The sequence below is a fragment of the Gorilla gorilla genome, chromosome 8 (genome assembly GCF_029281585.2).
Source record: "Gorilla gorilla gorilla isolate KB3781 chromosome 8, NHGRI_mGorGor1-v2.1_pri, whole genome shotgun sequence".
NCBI classification, from domain to species: Eukaryota; Metazoa; Chordata; class Mammalia; order Primates; family Hominidae; genus Gorilla; species Gorilla gorilla.
Genome location: NC_073232.2, coordinates 114,048,873 through 114,068,230, shown reverse-complemented (window position 1 = coordinate 114,068,230; position 19,358 = coordinate 114,048,873). Strand labels below are relative to the sequence as shown.

At 43.9% G+C, this 19,358-nt stretch overlaps 2 protein-coding genes across 2 annotated transcripts in view; both read left to right on the top strand.

Annotated features, from left to right (window-relative positions):
* Positions 1-15,676, top strand: part of OGA (O-GlcNAcase) — a 34,109-nt gene extending 18,433 nt beyond the window's left edge. The window contains exons 9-16 of the mRNA XM_004049990.5: positions 666-1,279; positions 1,964-2,138; positions 6,120-6,205; positions 7,173-7,277; positions 8,696-8,781; positions 9,047-9,239; positions 12,604-12,763; positions 13,537-15,676. Coding sequence (XP_004050038.1) covers positions 666-1,279; positions 1,964-2,138; positions 6,120-6,205; positions 7,173-7,277; positions 8,696-8,781; positions 9,047-9,239; positions 12,604-12,763; positions 13,537-13,673 — 1,556 coding nt within the window. The 3' untranslated portion in view covers positions 13,674-15,676. The remainder of the gene's footprint in view (positions 1-665; positions 1,280-1,963; positions 2,139-6,119; positions 6,206-7,172; positions 7,278-8,695; positions 8,782-9,046; positions 9,240-12,603; positions 12,764-13,536) is intronic.
* A 980-nt stretch (positions 15,677-16,656) lies between these two features.
* On the top strand, positions 16,657-18,807 carry NPM3 (nucleophosmin/nucleoplasmin 3). The gene is made up of 6 exons (XM_019034668.4): positions 16,657-16,848; positions 17,197-17,282; positions 17,524-17,643; positions 17,782-17,875; positions 18,279-18,406; positions 18,501-18,807. The coding sequence occupies exons 1-5, from the start codon at positions 16,731-16,733 to the stop codon at positions 18,395-18,397; spliced, it is 537 nt and encodes a 178-aa protein (XP_018890213.1). The 5' UTR covers positions 16,657-16,730; the 3' UTR covers positions 18,398-18,406; positions 18,501-18,807.
* The last annotated feature ends 551 nt before the right edge of the window (positions 18,808-19,358 follow it).

Here is a 19,358-nt window from a genome sequence, read left to right as displayed (position 1 = left end):
GCGGATCACCTGAGGTCAGGAGTTCGAGACCAGCCTGGCCAACATAGTGAAACCTTGTCCCTACTAAAAACACAAAGATTAGCCGGGCGTGGTGGCATGCGCCTGTCGTCCCACCTACTTGGGAGGCTGAGGCAGGACAGTCGCCTCAACCTGGGAGGCGGAGGTTGCAGTGAGCCAAGATTGAGCCACTGTACTCCAGCCTGGGTGACAGAGTGAGACTCTGTCTCAAAAAAAAAAAGAACACTGTCATGTGCCTTACCTTATGCCCACTAAGCAAAGTGAAATTAAATGAAATTGGGGGATCTAGAGAATAAGGATTTTTAAATCTTACTTTTGGTCTTAAATATTAGCTTTTATTTTGATGGAATGCTAATTTCTCTTAAAAACATATTTTTTGAAGTAATTTAAGGGTTTTTAGACACAAATTTTCAAAAGAGAATGTAATAGTAGATGTTGGCATGTTTACCTCCCAACGCCCTTCCATTCCTGCATCCCTAGTAGTATAGAGAAATCTCATTTTTCTTAGAGGTCAAATTAATTTGGATCTAAAATTGAGGTTCCACTTAACAAATATGATAAAGCATCTTTCTGAATCTAATGTGTTCTATCTCTAATTCTGATTATCTCTGTGACCATTTTATTTATACATTTATTTATTTTTGTAGGTAGGCAAGTTGCACACAGTGGAGCTAAAGCAAGTGTAGTTGATGGGACTCCTTTAGTTGCAGCACCCTCTTTAAATGCCACAACCGTAGTAACAACAGTTTATCAGGAGCCCATTATGAGCCAGGGAGCAGCCTTGAGTGGTGAGCCTACTACTCTGACCAAGGAAGAAGAAAAGAAACAGCCTGATGAAGAACCCATGGATATGGTAGTGGAAAAACAAGAAGAAACGGACCACAAGAATGACAATCAAATACTGAGTGAAATTGTTGAAGCGAAAATGGCAGAGGAATTGAAACCAATGGACACTGATAAAGAGAGCATAGCTGAATCAAAATCCCCAGAGATGTCCATGCAAGAAGATTGTATTAGTGACATTGCCCCCATGCAAACTGATGAACAGACAAACAAGGAGCAGTTTGTGCCAGGTCCAAATGAAAAGCCTTTGTACACTGCGGAACCAGTGACCCTGGAGGATTTGCAGTTACTTGCTGATCTATTCTACCTTCCTTATGAGCATGGACCCAAAGGAGCACAGATGTTACGGGAATTTCAATGGCTTCGAGCAAATAGTAGTGTTGTCAGTGTCAATTGCAAAGGAAAAGACTCTGAAAAGGTGAGTATGTTTAATGTACCTGCTGCTGAAGCCTGGGTGGTTCCCCATACTGGTAATGTGGAAAAGGTTCTTAAATGAGTACACTGTAACTGACAGAAAATTGACCATGTTTTAGAATATGTTCTTTAGGCCGGGTATGATGGCTCATGCCTGTAGTCCCAGAACTTTGGGAGGCAGAGGCGGGCAGATCACCTGAGGTCAGGAGTTTGAGATCAGCCTGGCCAACATGGTGAAACCCCATCTGTACTAAAAATACAAAAATTAGCCGGGCATGGTGACGGGCACCTGTAATCCCAGCTACTCAGGAGGCTGAGGCAGGAGAATCGCTTGAAGAACCTGGGAGGCGGAGTTTGCAGTGAGCTGAGATCGTGCCATTGTACTCCAGCCTGGGTGACGAGAGGGAAACTGTCTCAAAAAAAAAAAAAAAAAAGTATGTTCTTTACAGTGGATGTGGACTCTACTAAATCTGGTACCTTCAGTTTCATAGTTTGCCCTTCTAGTTAAGAATGAGGAAAGGTCATTATTTTAGGAATATTTGTCAGTTTGGGGAGACACAAAATGATACTTTAATGGTTAAGATAAATTGCCAGTACCTGACAACATAAGCAGCTTAATGTGTAACTGTGTCTCAGATTATTTTGTTAAGCTTACAATTTTTTGAGTCTTTTTATTAATCTTCAATAGATTGAAGAATGGCGGTCACGAGCAGCCAAGTTTGAAGAGATGTGTGGACTAGTGATGGGAATGTTCACTCGGCTCTCCAATTGTGCCAACAGGACAATTCTTTATGACATGTACTCCTATGTTTGGGATATCAAGAGTATAATGTCTATGGTGAAGTCTTTTGTACAGTGGTTAGGTAGGTGCACCAGGAATAATCTCTTCTCCTCAAATATATTGTCCCTTTAAAAAAAATTATCCCACAGGGAGAAAAACATTTAGGGAATTGGCACATTTCCAAGTCTTTTCAATTCGTTGCCTAGGTTTCTTTCAAAAATAGGCATTATTGAAGACTTGAGATGCAAGTCTTAGTAAATACATCAAGCACATTAATTTTTCTCCCTTGGGCTAATTCAGCATAAGTATCTTAAAAGTATGCTAGAAAGTACTGACTTTAACTTGCTCTGACTGAATGCTTTCTGGATGGAACCCTGTATACCACTTTTATCTGATTTGGAGATGAGACACTATGAAATGTGACTCCACAAGCTTTCTGCTGCTTGCTGTGTCTTGATAACATTAATGCTATGTTTAACAGAACAATTGCTGAAATGACCTAAAGGGCCTGGCAAGAGGAAGCCATCCTCCCAGCCCTGTGCGCATGCGAGCTTTAGTGTAAGGCTATTCTGGTGCTATTCAGTATTATTTCACGTGGCTTTTTCTTTATCCTTCTACCAAGTATTGGTTTTACCAGGGGATAGAAATTGTAATCCCCTAAACATCTCTGCTACATTAAATGGACTTTTGTATGTCTCCTTTGAACACTGTTTTTTTTTTTTTTTAATTGTCAAACTTGGTAAAAAGCACCAGCATGGCCAAGTTTCTCTAGGGACTTCATTTCATTTTCAGGTTTTCAATCCAGCTATAAGGAATATGTAATGGACTTATATACAGCACACAGCAGGCAGCAAGGCTGACTGACATGTCATAGTTTTCATAGTAGTCACAAATACTATGATGGGTTTCATGGTCTTGATTGTGAAATAGATATCTGAAACACCGTGAGCTTAGAATAAAAAGTAGTAGTGAGATTTTCCACTTTCTGCCTGTATACCTTTGAGCTCTTAAATATTTAAAAAAAAAAAAAAAAGTTTCCCTGTGATACAACTAATTAGCTACTAAAAGTAGAGTCTCAGATTGTTAATTTGAAAATAGATAACTTTTTTTGGATTGCCATAATAACAGGTAGAAGAGAGTATTTTGACCTCACGTTAAAAGGCTCTGTATAGCTTCGGGCGCGGTTGCTCACCCCTGTAATCCCAGCGCTCTTGGTGGCTGAGGCGGGTGGATCACTTGAGGTCAGGAGTTCGAGACCAGCCTGGTGAAAACCAGCATGAGACCAGCATGGTGAAACCCTGTCTCTACTAAAAAAATACAAAAATTAGCCAGGCGTGGTGGTGCATGCCTGTAATCCCAGCTACTTGAGAGGCTGAGGCAGGAGAATTGCTTGAACTCAGGAGGCAGAGGTTGCAGTGAGCTGAGATCACACCATTGCACTCCAGCCTGGGCGACAGAGGGAGACTCCATCTCAAAATAAATAAATAAAGGAAATACTGGCCGTGCGCAGCGGCTCAAACCTGTAGTCCCAGCACTTAGGGAGGCCTAGGCGGGCAGACCACGAGGTCAGGAGTTTGAGACCAGCCTGGCCAATATGGTGAAACCCCATTTCTACTAAAAATACAAAAATTAGCTGGGCATGGTGGCACGTGCTTGTAGTCCCAGCTGCTTGGGAGGCTGAGGCAGAAGAATCACTTGAACCCAGGAGGTGGAGGTTGCAGTGAGCCGAGATTGTGTCACTGCACTCCAGCCTGGGTGACAGAGCGAGACTTCATCTTGTGGGGCTGGGGGGAGGCTCTGTATAGCTCCTGTACACGGGAGACATCTACCCTTAGGCTCAAGAGACCTCAATATTGGTTGCTGGATGACAACATTTGCCTTCCAGGTTTCTGCTCAGGTTCTTATAATTCATTCTTATAGGGATTTAAACTTAAGTTTCTAAGGCCCTTAGGAATTTTGAACCTGAAATCTGGATTATTGAGCTTGAAATGTATTACAGAAAACATTTGATATTCAGTTTTTAATTTAAGAATTATTAAAAGTTAAATTCTTAATTATACACAGTATTGTTTCTTTCTCTTCTCAGGGTTTATCTCTGCACTGAGCATTTATGGTGGTAGCTTTCCAAAATTATATAGATACCTCTTACACAATCTCAAGCTCTTATAGCAAGCTTGTCCAGCCTGTGGCTCAACACAAGTTTGTAAACTTTCTTAAAACATTGTGAGTTTTTTTATTTTTTATTTTTTTTAAGCTCATCAACTATCATTAGTGTATTTTATGTGTGGCCCAAGACAGTTCTTCCAGTGTGGCCCAGGGAAGCCAAAAGATTGGACACCCCTTATAACGTCTTAGAAGTTTAAATAATTATCTTCGTATCCACATAGCTTTACAAAAGCTCACGACAGGGAGAGTATTTTCTTGGTTCTGTAGTAATTTCAGGGGGTTTACTGATTGGAACCCTTCCTTTTCCTCCTCTCTCCAGTCCAGCTGGCATTCAGTCCTTTAAACAATGTGGCTATGCAGTACTTTTGATTACTAATGACTTCTATTATCTTCTTCCCCATTGTGTACAGATGGGAGAATCCTCAGCACAAGTGTCTACTACTATTGGATGGACAGCGGCAGATGTTCACAGCGCGTCATGATTAATTAGTTTAAATTGCAAGGTTCTATCTGTGAGGTAGCTCAGGTAGATTTAAGGGCGGTAGACATGAACTGAAGTCACGTTTGCGCAGCGACTGAGGCATTAACCATGTTTTCATTTACACAGCTCTTCGTACATGCAGCTTTTTATTGTAATAGTTGGAAGTGCTAGTTATGTTGTAGTCTCAAAGTAGGGGGTAGGGGAAATTGGCTGATCTTAAAGTTTGAGAGGTATAGTTTTTTTCCTGCAGTGTAAATTACACTGAGTTACGGAATGGGACAGGTTCTCTTATAGTCTAAATTTTGACCCTGTTTCATATTTATTTTACAAATACTACATTTTATGTTTTTTTAAAAGTACCCCTACCCTTGAAAAATGACAAACCAGATACAAACTCTTAATGGGCCTGAATTGTTAACAAAAAATTGGTTTGCTTTGGGACTGTCTGACTAGCACACTATATTTGTACTGATGAGACTGTTAACTTGAACAGGAGGTAGAATGCTGTCTTCCAATGGAAAAGAACTATATTGCGCTGCTTTATCTTGTCAGAAGACTAGGGAAGTGATTTTGATTTGGCCTCCAAACATTTGCCTTTATGTCTTACTGTTAGCTAGCGTTATTGCCTATTAAGTTAGTTAACTGGTGACCTTAAATAGTGACTTCTGTATTCCATGTGTATGTTCAGTGTATTGCAAAGATTATTATAATGGCTGGTCAGAGGAACCAGATACTGTCATACTTTTAAGAAAAGTATATTTAGCTCTGGGCAAAATAACATCAATTGGCTCTCCTTAGTTCTCAGAATCTGTCAGACTGGTATTATTAGCCAAGTCTGATTTTGAATTGTTTTTGTCCAAAAAAATTTTTCTCATTACGTTTCATTTTGTCAACTTAATTTCTTGTATCTTATTCTACTGACCTTAGTTTTCTGACAAGATTAATCCTTCTCCCCCGCCCTTTTCCCTTACCTGTACCCTTCCTCAAAATGTAAAATGTGACTTCAGACAGGTTGAATTCCTTCATGGGCTGTGATAATAAAGTGTCTAATTATCTATCAGTCATTTTAGTTTATAGTTACTGTAATTTTATGACAGAGCAAGCAGCTAGCTTGATTTGTATAATATCTAGGGAATATATAAAGTTGACTCAGACAAACTTGGGACTTACTTTCCTTCCAGTAATTAAAGAGTAGAACTGATAATACTGATTATTTATTAATTGGAGGAAGGAACATTAGTATTGAAATGCCGTTAACATTTTTAAAAATAATAATTATTATCATAGCCTTGCCCTGAAACCCTGATTATTGTTAGAGAGTTATTTCCACGAAGTGTTTGTCAGTTTGTTGGACATTTGAGACCCCAGGAAATCCCCTTTCTCGTAACGTTCTCCGCTTGGATCTGATCTCAACAGGGTGTCGTAGTCATTCTTCAGCACAATTCTTAATTGGAGACCAAGAACCCTGGGCCTTTAGAGGTGGTCTAGCAGGAGAGTTCCAGGTATCAATATGAATTCACAACTGAATTGACATTTTCTTTGTTTTATGAGAAACCTTATGTTGCGCATCAGATGGCTGGAAGGATTGGTCTGCCGAAGGCTTTCTAGTCCCAAATTCAATTTAGTTACATAGCTGGATTTTTAAATCAAATTTTCCTCCTCTTTCACAGTAATTTCTGAAGGAGATGCTGCCAATCCCCCCCGCGCCTGCGAAGCGCAGCGGCTCTAGGTATACACTTCACATTGTTTCTTTGCAGGTCGCACAGCATTTTAATCTGCGCCCGCAATGCACAATGCGCGCATGCTTGTCTGCCAGTGGAAACTCCATGAACAAAAAATAGTAATTGTGCCAATAAATGGTGAAAGAGCTTTTGGATATTTATCCAATTATTTTATAAATATAATGTGCTTGAAAGAATTGTCCATTGCTGAAAATATGAACAAAATAGGAAGTTTTTTTGCTGCTGGAATTTGTTCATGGACTTTCTAGGTGCTCTACTTTTCTCCCCCCAACAGGTGCTCTGCTGCGCACAGCAAACTGAAGCGCATTGCTTTGGGGATAAAGCGTCTCCTGGACAGATAACCCTCTTCAGACCAAACCTCTCCTCCTGACATTCTGTTCTGCCATCTTATCGTAGGGAGATGGTCTATCTAAGATAGGTTTAAAAAAAATAGATTTGTCATAATTGGAATAGGTTTGTTTTTGTTTTTGTTTTTGTTTTTACTGTAAATTTAAATCCCCATTAATATACCACTAAAGCTGTAACTCAGAGTGGGTAATTTCTATTCAGAAGCACTCCCCTCCCCCAGCAAAGAGGTATTTCTATTAGTAAAGCATAGTACACCCCTCTTCTTTAGGTCTGCCTGCAGTAGCCAGTTAATATAAGTTGGTAATCTGCAGTGCACACCCATTTAAAAAAATGGATGCCTTCCCCACACTAATCCATCTCCTTTTTTTTCTTCCCACAGCGTTTGCTGCCAATTGATGGGGCAAATGATCTCTTTTTTCAGCCACCTCCACTGACTCCTACCTCCAAAGTTTATACTATCAGACCTTATTTTCCTAAAGATGAGGTAATTGTCTCTCTACCTACCAACTTGGTGTATGGGTATGGTGCACACTTAAAACTTAACCTTTTAACTCACTGGTTAAAGGAATCCTTCTGTCTTAAAACTGCAAACTTTAGATGGAGAAAGTTCATTAAAACATTCAATGTATCGAGAAATTTAAGGAAAAATTTAAGGAGTTTAGACTTTTAACATCTTGTGCCAAGTTCTTTAATTTCTCCCTTGAGAAAGTCAGATGAAATGTATTCAGAGTTGGAGTTACAAAATAGTTAATGTGTCTAAATGATGTGTTGTCCTTAGACTAATTTTCTCTAATATATTGGTGTTCTGTAATTTTCTTTCAATTGTGAAGTACCTACAGGCTGTTGACAATCAGCTAAAGAAAAAAAGCAAGACTGTTTAAAGACAGTAACAGGGCCAGGCGCGGTGGCTCACGTCTGTAATCCCAGTACTTTGGGAGGCCGAGGTGGGCAAATCACCTGAGGTCAGGAGTTCGAGACCAGCCTAGGCAACATGGTGAAACCCTGTCTCTATTAAAAATACAAATAGGCCGGGCTTGGTGGCTCATGCCTGTAATCCCAGCACTTTGGGAGGCCGAGACAGGCGGATCACGAGGTTAGGAGATCGAGACCATGGTGAAACCTCGTCTCTACTAAAAATACAAAAAAAATTAGCTGGGTGCGGTGGTGGGTGCCTGTAGTCCCAGCTACTCGGGAGGCTGAGGCCGGACAATGGCTTGAACCCGGGAGACAGAGCTTGCAGTGAGCCGAGATCATGCCACTGCACTCCAGCCTGGGGCGACAGAGCGAGACTCCGTCTCAAAAAATAATAATAATAATAATAATAATAAATAATACTAAATTAGCTGGGCGTGGTGGTGGGTGCCTGTAATCCCAGCTACTCTGGAGGCTGAGGCCGGAGAATTACTTGAGCCTCAGAGGCGGAGGTTGCAGTGAGCCAAGATTGTGCCATTGCACTCCAGTCTAGGTGACAGTGAGACTCTGTCTCAAAAAAAAAAAAAAAAAATTAGATGGGTATGGTGGCGTATACCTGTAATCCCAGCGAATTGGGAGGCTGAGGCAGGAGAATCACTTGAACCCAGGAGGTGGAGGCTGCAGTGAGCCGAGATTGCACCACTGCACTCCAGCCTGGTGACAGCAAGACTTTGTCTTAAAAAACAAAAACAAAAACCATCCTCTGCAAAAGCCAATTCTCAGTATTCCTAAAACCTTGCTGTTTTTTGCTGGTTTTACAAATCTGACTCAATGAATAAATCTTTATTTTACAAAGAAGAGGTGATATTTCTGATAGATGTTTCTGACAGGCCATTTTGTTACTCCCTCCCCAGACTGACTTGTGAGTTATATTGTTAGATTCTGCTGCCATTTTTCTTGATGTGTTGCTTAACTAGATTATATTTTCAGGCATCCGTGTACAAGATTTGCAGAGAAATGTATGACGATGGAGTGGGTTTACCCTTTCAAAGTCAGCCTGATCTTATTGGAGACAAGTATGTGATAAGTATTTGGATTTGAGAGTAGACCTTTCATAGCGAGGCTTATCAGGTTGAGGGGAGGTGATGACTGGAAATATATTTATTTATTTTAAATCCCACTTTGGCTTTAGTAAAATCTGAATATGTGTGCATTTCTAGTTTCTTACACCAAATGTAGCTCGCGTAAGTTCATGCAAGTACAGTGGGTCTTGCATCACTGAAGTCTGAATTTTATATTAGCAACTTAAAAGTTTATTGTGGCCTCTTTCCTTCTGAGCAGGTTAGTAGGAGGGCTGCTTTCCCTCAGCCTGGATTACTGCTTTGTCCTAGAAGATGAAGATGGCATATGTGGTTATGCCTTGGGCACTGTAGATGTGACCCCCTTTATTAAAAAATGTAAAATTTCCTGGATCCCCTTCATGCAGGAGAAGTATACCAAGCCAAATGGTGACAAGGAACTCTCTGAGGCTGAGGTAATACACAGGTTAAGAATTATACTATGGTAATGGTCTTTTTTATTTATTTATTTTTATTTTTTATTAAAGTACTTACTAAAATGGAAAAGTACATAGATACATCATAAAATCTTAGTGCTTTCTAAATTAATTTTCTTGCAGAAAGAATTCTTATGGCTTATTCTTAGCATGACATTTTTCACTGTTTCCCCAATATTGGGACAATTTTTTATTTGGGAGTACTATTGTAATATTTCCTCAGGTGAAAACACAATAAAGACAAAGAACATTTTTTTCCTCTTTGTTTTAAAGTTTCATACTTAAAGATGTTATGGTCTTGGTCAGGCACAGTGGCTCGTGCCTGTAATCCCAGCACTTTGGGAGGCCAAGGCGGGTGTATCACCTGAAGTCAGGAGTTCAAGACCAGCCCGGCCAACGTGGTGAAACTCCATCTCTACTAAAAATACAAAAAAAAAATTAGCTGGGTGTGGTGGTGGGTGCCTGTAATCCCAGCTACTCAGGAGGCTGAGGCAGGAGAATTGCTTGAACCCAGGAGGGGGAGGTTGCAGTGAGCCGAGATGGCACCACTGCACTCCACCCGGGGCAGCAGAGTGAAACTCTGTCTCAAAAAAAAAAAAACAAAAAACAAGATATTATGGTCGTTTTGTTGAGTACTCAGGACAATTTAAGTAATTTAAATCTATTTCGTGGTTTCTCAGAAGGTTAATAACTTGCCTTCTGAATAATGCATTCTACATTGTGATTTAAAAATAAGAGTGAGCTTCTCTTGAGAGTCTACTTTGTGATAGGAGCACTTCTTAATAAGTCTGTCCTGTCCCAACTTAAATACATTTTTCATCTCCAAAAAAGTTTTATGCCCCATGTTGGCCAACACATTACATGATTATTTTGGTTTATACATCAGTATATGTTGTTGTTGTTTTGAGACAGTGTCTCACCTTGTCACCCAGGAATGCAATAGCACAAACATGGCTCACTGCAGCCTTGACCTCCCAGGCACAAGTTATCCTCTTGCATCAGCCCTGCAAGTAGCTGGGACTACAGGTGCAAGCCACTACGCACCAGCTAACTTTTTTGTATTTTTTTTGTAGAGATGGGGTTTCGCCATGTTGCCCAGGCTGGTCTCAAAGTCCTGAGCTCAAGCAGTCCGCCTGCCTCGGCCTCCCATACTGCTAGGATTACAAGCACGAGCCACTGTGCCTGGCCAGTATATGCATTTTTTAGATAGTTCCTTCTTGAGGATTGTTTTTATGCACAGTAAATAAGATATTTGGACCCCTACTTGTGATACTTTTTTCTTTTCTTCTATGTTGTTTCTCTTTTCCTTTTCTAAAATTCTCTACCCCTCTCCACCACACCAAAGTATTCATAGTCTTTTTATTTATTTATTTATTTTTTTGAGACAGAGTCTCGCTCTTGTTGCCCAGGCTGGAGTGCAGTGACCCAATCTTGGCTCACCGCAACCTCCACCTCTCAGGCTCAAGCAATTCTCCTGCTTCAGCCTCTCGAGTAGTTGAGATGACAGGCATGTGCCACCACGCCCGGATAATTTTATATTTTTAATAGAGACGGGGTTTCTCCATGTTGGTCAGGCTGGTCTCGAACTCCCGACCTCAGGTGATCCGCCCTCCTCAGCCTCCCAAAGTGCTAGGATTATAGGCGTGAGCCACCGCGCCTGGCCTCATTTTCTTAATAGTTTATTTCTATATTTTACCTTCTGCCCTTAGTCACATGGCTGTGTAACAAAAGGCTGGTTTGGTGTTGCCTCACTTACTTGGGATTACACTGACACTATGCTGGTGATTGAGCTGCTGATGCATTGCTGTTCCACATCTGACACTTTTCAGCATAAGAACTTTTTAAAAATTGTGGTAAAATATAAATAACATAAAATTTGCACATTTTCATGTAAGGAATACGTTAATTTAAAATATTTTATGTATTTTAAATGATTTTAGATTTACAGAAAAGTTGCAGAGTTAAAACAGAGTTTCTGTATACTCCTTATCCATTTTCTGTATTGGTGAAGTCTAAGTAACCAACATGGGTATATTATTAATCGGACACCAAACTTTATTCACCAGTTTTTTCTGCTAATGTCCTTTTCCTGTTCCAGGATCCAATACCACATAGCATTTAGACAATTTTTTTTTTTTTTTTTTTGAGACAGAGTTTCCCTCTGTCGCCTGGGGTGGAGTGCAGTGGTGCGATCTCGGCTCACTGCAACCTCTGCCTCCCAGGTTCAAGCGATTCTCCTGCCTCAGCCTCCCGAGTAGCCGGGATTACAGGCGCCCACCACTAGGCCCAGCCAATTTTTGTATTTTTACTAGAGATGGGGTTTCACGATGTTGGCCAGGCTGGTCTCAAACTCCTGACCTTGTGATTCACCTATCTCGGCCTCCCAAAGTTCTGGGATTACAAGTGTGAGTGAGCCACCACGCCTGGCCAAACTTTTTTTTTTTTTTTTTTTTTCCCGCCCAGGCTGGAGTGCAGTGGCAGGATCTCAGCCTACTGCAACCTCTGCCTCCCGGGTTCAAGTAATTCTCCTGCCTCAGCTTCCCGAGTTGCTGGGACTACAGGTGCACGCTGCCATGACTGGCTAATTTTTTATGTTTTTAGTAGATACAGGGTTTTACTTTGTTGCCCAGGCTGGTCACAAACTCCTGAGCTCAGGCAGTCTGCCTGCCTCAGCCTCCTAAAGTGCTAGGATTACAGGCGTGAGCTACTAGACCCGACCCAAACTTTTTTTTTTTTTTGAGACGGAGTCTCACTTTGTTGCCCAGGCTGGAGTGCGGTGGCGCCATCTCAGCTCACTGCAAGCTCCGCCTCCTGGGTTCACGCCATTCTCCTGCCTCAGCCTCCCGAGTAGCTGGGACTACAGGCGCCCGCCAACACGACCTGCTAATTTTTTGTATTTTTTTTTAGTAGAGACAGGGTTTCACTGTGTTAGCCAGGATGGTCTTGATCTCTGGCCCAAGCTTTTTAAAAGTGAAAACGGTGGCCAGGCACAGCAGCACACACCAGTAATTCTAGCACTTCAGGAAGCCGAGATAGAAGGATCACTCGAGCCCAGGAATTCGAGACCAGCCCTGACGATATAAATAGGGAAAGAGAGAGAGAGAGCGCGCGTGCACGCGAGAGAGAATGCCTGCCCCTCTCCAGCCTGGCCAACAGAAGGAGATCCTGTCTCAAAGAAAGTGAAAATGCCTCAGCTAGAATTATAGGATAATCCTGTGTGAGATAATTTACATAGTGACTGGAAGAGTTACTAAATATTGCTTTCTTGTTGCTAAGTTCTGTAGTTGGGTTAGATATCTAATGCGTAACTATTGTAAAAGTCAAGAGATTCTAATTTTTCCAGAAAATAATGTTGAGTTTCCATGAAGAACAGGAAGTACTGCCAGAAACTTTCCTTGCTAATTTCCCTTCTCTGATAAAGATGGACATTCACAAAAAAGTAACTGACCCAAGTGTGGCCAAAAGCATGATGGCTTGCCTCCTGTCTTCACTGAAGGCTAATGGTGAGTACATATTTGTGGAGTTGGTGGTATTTGGGCAAGATAGGGAAAGAACTATATATTTTTGGATATAAAAGGAAAGAAGTGAATTGTAAATTTATACTGCTTTTCCCACCTTTTATGATTTGGTTTCTGAATTAATTAGTGGTGAAGAATCGCATGTGTATTGAGAAATGCTGGTTGGGCTTAGTGGCTCATGCTTGTAATCCTAGCACTTCGGGAGGCCGAAGTGGGAGGATCACTTGAGTCCAGGAGTTTGAGACCAGCCTGAGCAATATGGCTGAGACCCCATCTCTACCTAATTAAAAAAAAAAAAAAAAAAAAAAAGGCCGGGCGCGGTGGCTCACGCAGCACTTTGGGAGGCCAAGGTGGGCGGATCATGAGGTCAAGAGATTGAGACCAGCCTGGCCAACATGGTGAAACCCTGTTTCTACTAAGAGTGGTGGCAGGCGCCTGTAATCCCAGCTACTCGGGAGGCTGAGGCAGGAGACTTGCTTGAAGCCGGGAGGCGGCGGTTGCAGTGAGCCGTGATCTTGCCACTGGACTCCAACAGAGCAAGATTCTGTCTCGGGTAGGGGGGAAGCTGGGTGCAGTGGCTCACGCCACTCATTATTGAATTTTTTGAATATGAATTTTTTTAATTGTGTGAAATGTAGGAGCTGGTGTAGACAGACAAGCCCTGTTTATATTAACCATCTCGAAGATTATAGTTTTATATCTATAATTATACTAATTAAGTGACTTATTTATGTTTTGAATATTTGTTTTATTTCTAGGCTCCCGGGGAGCTTTCTGTGAAGTGAGACCAGATGATAAAAGAATTCTGGAATTTTACAGCAAGTTAGGATGTTTTGAAATTGCAAAAATGGAAGGATTTCCAAAGGATGTGGTTATACTTGGTCGGAGCCTGTGACATTTGTTGACACTGTGAACTGTCCAAAAGTCTCTTAACTGCACCTTGTGAGTGGTAGTTGAGGTCTTCATACAGTTCAGCCTCTAGAGTGGTAACAAATCAGCCAATTGGATTGGAAACAAAGAAGACTATGTAAAACTCACCCATCACACTTTCAGACTACTCACTGGTTGGAAGAATATAGTATTGCAGCAAATCCTGTATGAAAGAGAGATGTGGGCTTCCTTTTTGAGTCTTGTGTTAGGTGCTGAGACCTTTTACATGGGCTTATACAGGGAGAGAGTCTTCAATAAATGTAGTCAGCACTATTTTCTGCATCCAGTGTGGTTGCGTTTCTCACCTGAGAGTAATCAAGATAACATCTGTCATCTTCCTTGGTTTATTGAGTGAAATGCCTCTCAGTTTTAGGGGACATGGCAGAGATGAAAGAAAGAAAGAGTGGGTTTCAGAAGTGTCAGGGTGGAGTGATTCCAAGTGGGATGGTTGTGGCATTAGTTTAAGCTGAATAAATAATTTCAATTTGGGGCAGTTATTCTGCTTTTTGTAAAGCCGTGGCCAATTGTCTCCTGTAATGACTGTTGGTTCAGGCATGTTGTACTTTGTAGGGACAAATGTGCATTTGTTTGTGGCAAAAGCCTACAATTGACAAACTTGTAAATTTCTTTGTATATAAACTAGCTGTAACCTGACTATCCTTTGTGTTTACTGTTTTTGTAAATTTTTTTCCTCTATAAATGAAAGGGTGTTGGTTCAGAATGGCACTTTGAATAATGTAAACCAGTGAAAAGTGGATTTTCTTTACTTTTGTCTTTGGGTTTGGGGTTGTTTTTGTTCTTTTTGAAGTTTTATTATTTTTAAAGTGCCTCCCACCTAGGCGTAGGCCATGACCATTTGGGGTACGAGAGCCTAATTTTGTAGGACTTAATCTGTTGAAAAGTGCAGTTACTTCTGGAAATTAACCTCAATATTAGGTCAGCATGTGAAATGTTGGATTTGACATGTCAGGTAGGGTTCAGGGACTGATCGGTCCCATTTGCCCTCAGGTCAGTTGTTGTTTAATCTCAAGACCTGTTACTACTGATTTTATTAAATCAGAGTCTTTAATTCTTGCATGTTTGTATCTAATTTCTGAAAGAATGAGCACACTTTAACCAGTTATTTACAGTTACCTTTTTCCTTTAACCGGATTGTGAAAGCTTCATGTATTTTAATTTAGATTCTGTGTTTTTAAGGGTTCTGAGCATGAAGCTGGCAGATAGTCTGCAGGACTCATTTTTTCATCATGGCTGGCTGATTTCTCCATAGATTGATAACAGTATTTTGTTATCTTGCTTCTCTGTAGTTTTGCATCAGCTGTTTAACTTTGAGCTGAGTGAGGGGAGAGGGGTAAAGAGAAAGAAACTTTTCTTTCACAGAACTCCACCAATGTGGGCTTTGAGAGAGCCCTAAAGCATTGTACCTAGTGGTACCTAGTGACTTCCAACCAAAGCCTTTGAGTATGCACTAAATAGGTGAGAAGAAAGGAGAGAAGGTTTTTAGGTTAGAAACCTTTAACCGATAGAAGGATATGGTATGTTGTAAAGCTGGAACCAAGTTTGCATTTTTGAGGGCTTGAGATGAAGGGAAGACTCTTACCAGATAGTAAGATAGCTGAGTTTTCCTCAGTTTTCTCGTCTTAACACTAGTGGACAATTCTAGCATTTTGTTTGGAGGATTTCAGAGTTAACCTCATGGAATCAGGATTTTTTAGCAAGTTTACTTTTGGTTTTATCTTGGCTTTTAGTAATCATGTTGGCTGGTCTGGTCACAGGTGACTGTGAAACAGATGCCCTGGTCTTGCTTTCATCACTCTAGGATCATGAAGTGCTATGCTATTTCCTGGTTATGAATATTAAGGTTGGAATGACATTTTTATTGATTGATTGGATCAGAGCTCAGTTCCTGTAGAAAACGAACTGTAAAAGACCATGCAAGAGGCAAAATAAAACTTGAAGTGAATGCTTGTCGTGTTGTATTGTGTGAATCTATTTCCTGTCTGCCCCCTACCTTTTCTCCTCTTTCATGCCTCATCTACAAGCAGGTATTCTCTCCTCTCCACAGCTGTTCAAAGTTAGAGATTGGATCTTGAAGGCAGCCCTCCCCTACCTCCATCACCAGTAAGACTTCCAGATTTTCATTAAGACAAGAGCTAAGAAAAGTAGACTAGTTCTTAGCCAAGCCACCCCACCCTCTTGCCACAGTTATAACCTGGATGTGAAATAGGGCCTCTAGTTTGAGTTTTTGCCATCTATTAGGATAGAAAGCACACAGTTTGCCTGATTCTTAAAAGGCGAAAGATGGCGCGAGTAGCATAAACTGACAAAATAATCCACGGCGCAAAGATACTCCTCGATGATTTGGAATTAAAAGCTCAAAAAGCGTGGGTGGGCCAGGAACAGCCAACACACATGAGCTAACTAGTCCTCTGCTAGCAAGTGCCAGCAGCTAAGTCTCAGTGAAGGCATAGCAAGTTGCGGGGTCTTTAGAGCAGGAAGAATAAGAGAGGCTTAGCCGAGAGGACAGACAGGACAGACGTGTTGGGATGGAAATTCCTAAGGCTCCTCGGCTCTCTTGAGGCAAAGACAATCTGAGTGCATTTCCTTTGCTTGTAGCAGAAAAGCACTGCCCTGAACCCCACCTTTGCTGGGAGGAGTAAGAAGGGTTTACATTTTTGTATCTATACCTCCTTTAACGAAAGCTTACCCTGGGTTGGAAAAGTGGGAGACACTCTTCCGACACAGAGCGAGGAGCTTGGGGAAGTGGACACCCTCATGGTCGTGGAAATGAGCAAGGATGTAAACATAAACCCCAAATCCATTCTTCTGTGATGTTACTTCCTTTCTCTTCGGTCTTGATAAAATATGAGCAGAAGCTGCGGGCTCCGGGTAGGGCTGCGGGGTCTCGGCGCCTTTTCTTTTCCAGGACTGTGCGTCTCCTTTAGTGGGCGGGGCCGGAACTGGCCGAGGGTCCCCGGCTTTGTGCGTGTAGGGGGCGGAGTTTGAAGAAGGCCCTTACAGCATGGCCGCCGGTACTGCAGCTGCCTTAGCGTTTTTGAGTCAGGAGAGCCGAACGCGGGCCGGGGGTTTCGGGGGCCTACGGGTCCCGGCCCCGGTCACTATGGACAGTTTTTTCTTCGGTATTAGTGAAGGGAGAGGCTGAGGGTGGTACTGGGGCGGTAAGAGGTAGGGATGTGAGGCGGGAATGCGGAGGGTTTCACGGCGTGGGTGTGGGCGGAGGGCTGTTTCGCTGTTCCCGCAGGAGAGGGGGCCTCGCACGGACAGCCAAAGGGGGCGGCGAGATCCCTGCCCCAGATGTGTTGGGCGGGGCCCACGGCAGAGCGTCCCAGGTATTCTGAGAGAAGAGACGGAGGTGGACGTGTAAATGACCCGTCCGCCCATGGTTACACGTGACGGCGGGTTGGTGACATCCCCCGCTGCCCAGCCCCGTACACACGCTCAGGCATACTCACTGTTATTTCTACCAGGCTGTGAGCTCTCCGGCCACACCCGCTCCTTCACCTTTAAGGTAGAGGAAGAGGATGATGCGGAGCACGTGCTGGCACTAACCATGGTGAGGGGCAGGGGAGTGGGGTTTTAACGAATAAGCCCAGGCAGGCAATATAGGTCTCTACCCAACCTCCGGATCCCCTTTACTTGGAGACACATCCTCAGCCTAACCCCCCGGCATGGGCGGCTCCCCTGGCCAGGTGAACCGGGACCTCTGAAGCTGGGCAGGTGCTAGGGTAGATGCCTTTAGTTGTGGTGTCAACCCTCACTTGAGGAGACCCTGAGGCCCTGTGTACCGTTCCCAGCTCTGCCTCACCGAGGGAGCCAAAGACGAGTGTAATGTGGTAGAAGTTGTGGCCCGGAACCATGACCATCAGGAGATCGCAGTCCCTGTGGCCAACCTCAAGCTGTCCTGCCAACCCATGGTGAGTTCCCCAGCTCTGCCTTGGTGGTGGTGGTGGTGGTGGTGGTGGTGGTGGTGAGGGGATTGAGGACGTTAGCACTCATTACAGTGTGGGGTGGGCTAGGAGTGGGCCAGGCCTTCATCCTTGTCTTCCTCCCAGCTCAGTCTGGATGACTTCCAGCTCCAACCACCTGTAACCTTCCGCCTGAAGTCGGGCTCTGGCCCTGTGCGGATCACTGGGCGGCACCAGATTGGTGAGAAGAGGGGAGGGCCCTCTCCTTTGCTTCCAGTGGACTCTCCCATCAGGCTTCCCCCACTCCGCACTCCTGCCCCATCCCACCCTCATCTCCCAGTGCAGCCCTGTACAGGTCTGCGTGCCCTCCACGCTGTGCCCTGTGCATGACATGCCCTCTCCTTTCCGTCTACTCAAGCCTACCTCCTCCATGGAACATGGCCCAACTTCTCCAGCTCCAGTAATGAAGACTCCTTTGGCTCTTTGTGACCCAGTTTAGGGTCTGAGGTTCTTCCCACCTAGCCCATAAGCACTGGGAGGTCATGGTCCCTGTAAGCCTAACACCACGGCGTGAAGAAATGGCATGCGGTGTGAAATGGTCTGGTCTTAACACCCCATCCTTCTACTGCTTGTGTGTCCACCAGTTACGATGAGCAATGATGTTTCTGAGGAGGAGAGCGAGGAAGAGGAAGAGGACAGTGATGAGGAAGAAGTTGAGCTGTGCCCCATCCTTCCTGCCAAAAAGCAGGGGGGCAGGCCCTAGCCCTCCTTGGTGAGTTGCGGGGAGAAGTGCCCAGCAGGCTCTGGGAAGGGGCAGGAGAAGCAGGTGAGGGCCTAAATGCTGATTCCTTGTTTCCTCTTTTCAGGTCAGCTCCATGCGCCATGCACCGCCATGCACCCTGTTCCCTGACAAGTTTCAACAATTGTAAATATTTCTTCCTTGAAGAGGAGAGCTTGGGTGGGGTTGGGTGGGAGGGACTTGGGTCTTTGGTGCTAGGAGAGGGCCTGTGCTCCACACAGCCCTGGTTTTCTGATTTGGCACCATGCCCGGGGCCTCCCTTCCCACCTGCCTGTGAGAATTGGAGGTTAGTGCCTGAAGCTCAGAACTACACATTTTTAATAGTTTTTACATTTTGGATAAAGGTTGAAATAAAGTGGTGTGGAGTTTTTGCAGCTCTTGTGTGGCTTCTTCCTGTGCTGGGTGATGTTTCCCTAGGGACCGCCAGGTGGCACTGTGGCAGCACCCAGGGTGGCCCTGGGCCTGGGGGAGGGTGGAGAACTGTGGGATCCTCTACCCTCATGGCCCTGGGCTAGGACCTGGGGCCTGGGCCCCAGTTGCCTTGCTGGAAGGGGACCTCCCAACACTCAGCCCATTCCCAGTCTCTGCAGGTGGGAGAGGGTCATCGCAGGAGGTTATCAGCATCCAAACAAGGGGTCTGGGCCTCTGTCAGCACTCGGCTGATGGGCAGGGGGCAGATAAGCGGGCTTAGGCAGCCTGAGGAATGCGCGTCCCTAGCCCCACGAGGGTCTCTGGCCCAGAGAGGGCCTGTGAGGGCAGGGCGGGACCAGGCTTCGCTCCTCCTTTGAGCCTTGCAGGCTGTCTCTGAGCAGGGCTGGGCCCTTAGAGAAACCTGACTCCGGGGGCCAGATGGAGGGGACTGGCCAGATTGGGTGACAGGGAAACCAGAATCCGGGTGGCCTGGCATATGGGGGCAGAAAGGGGC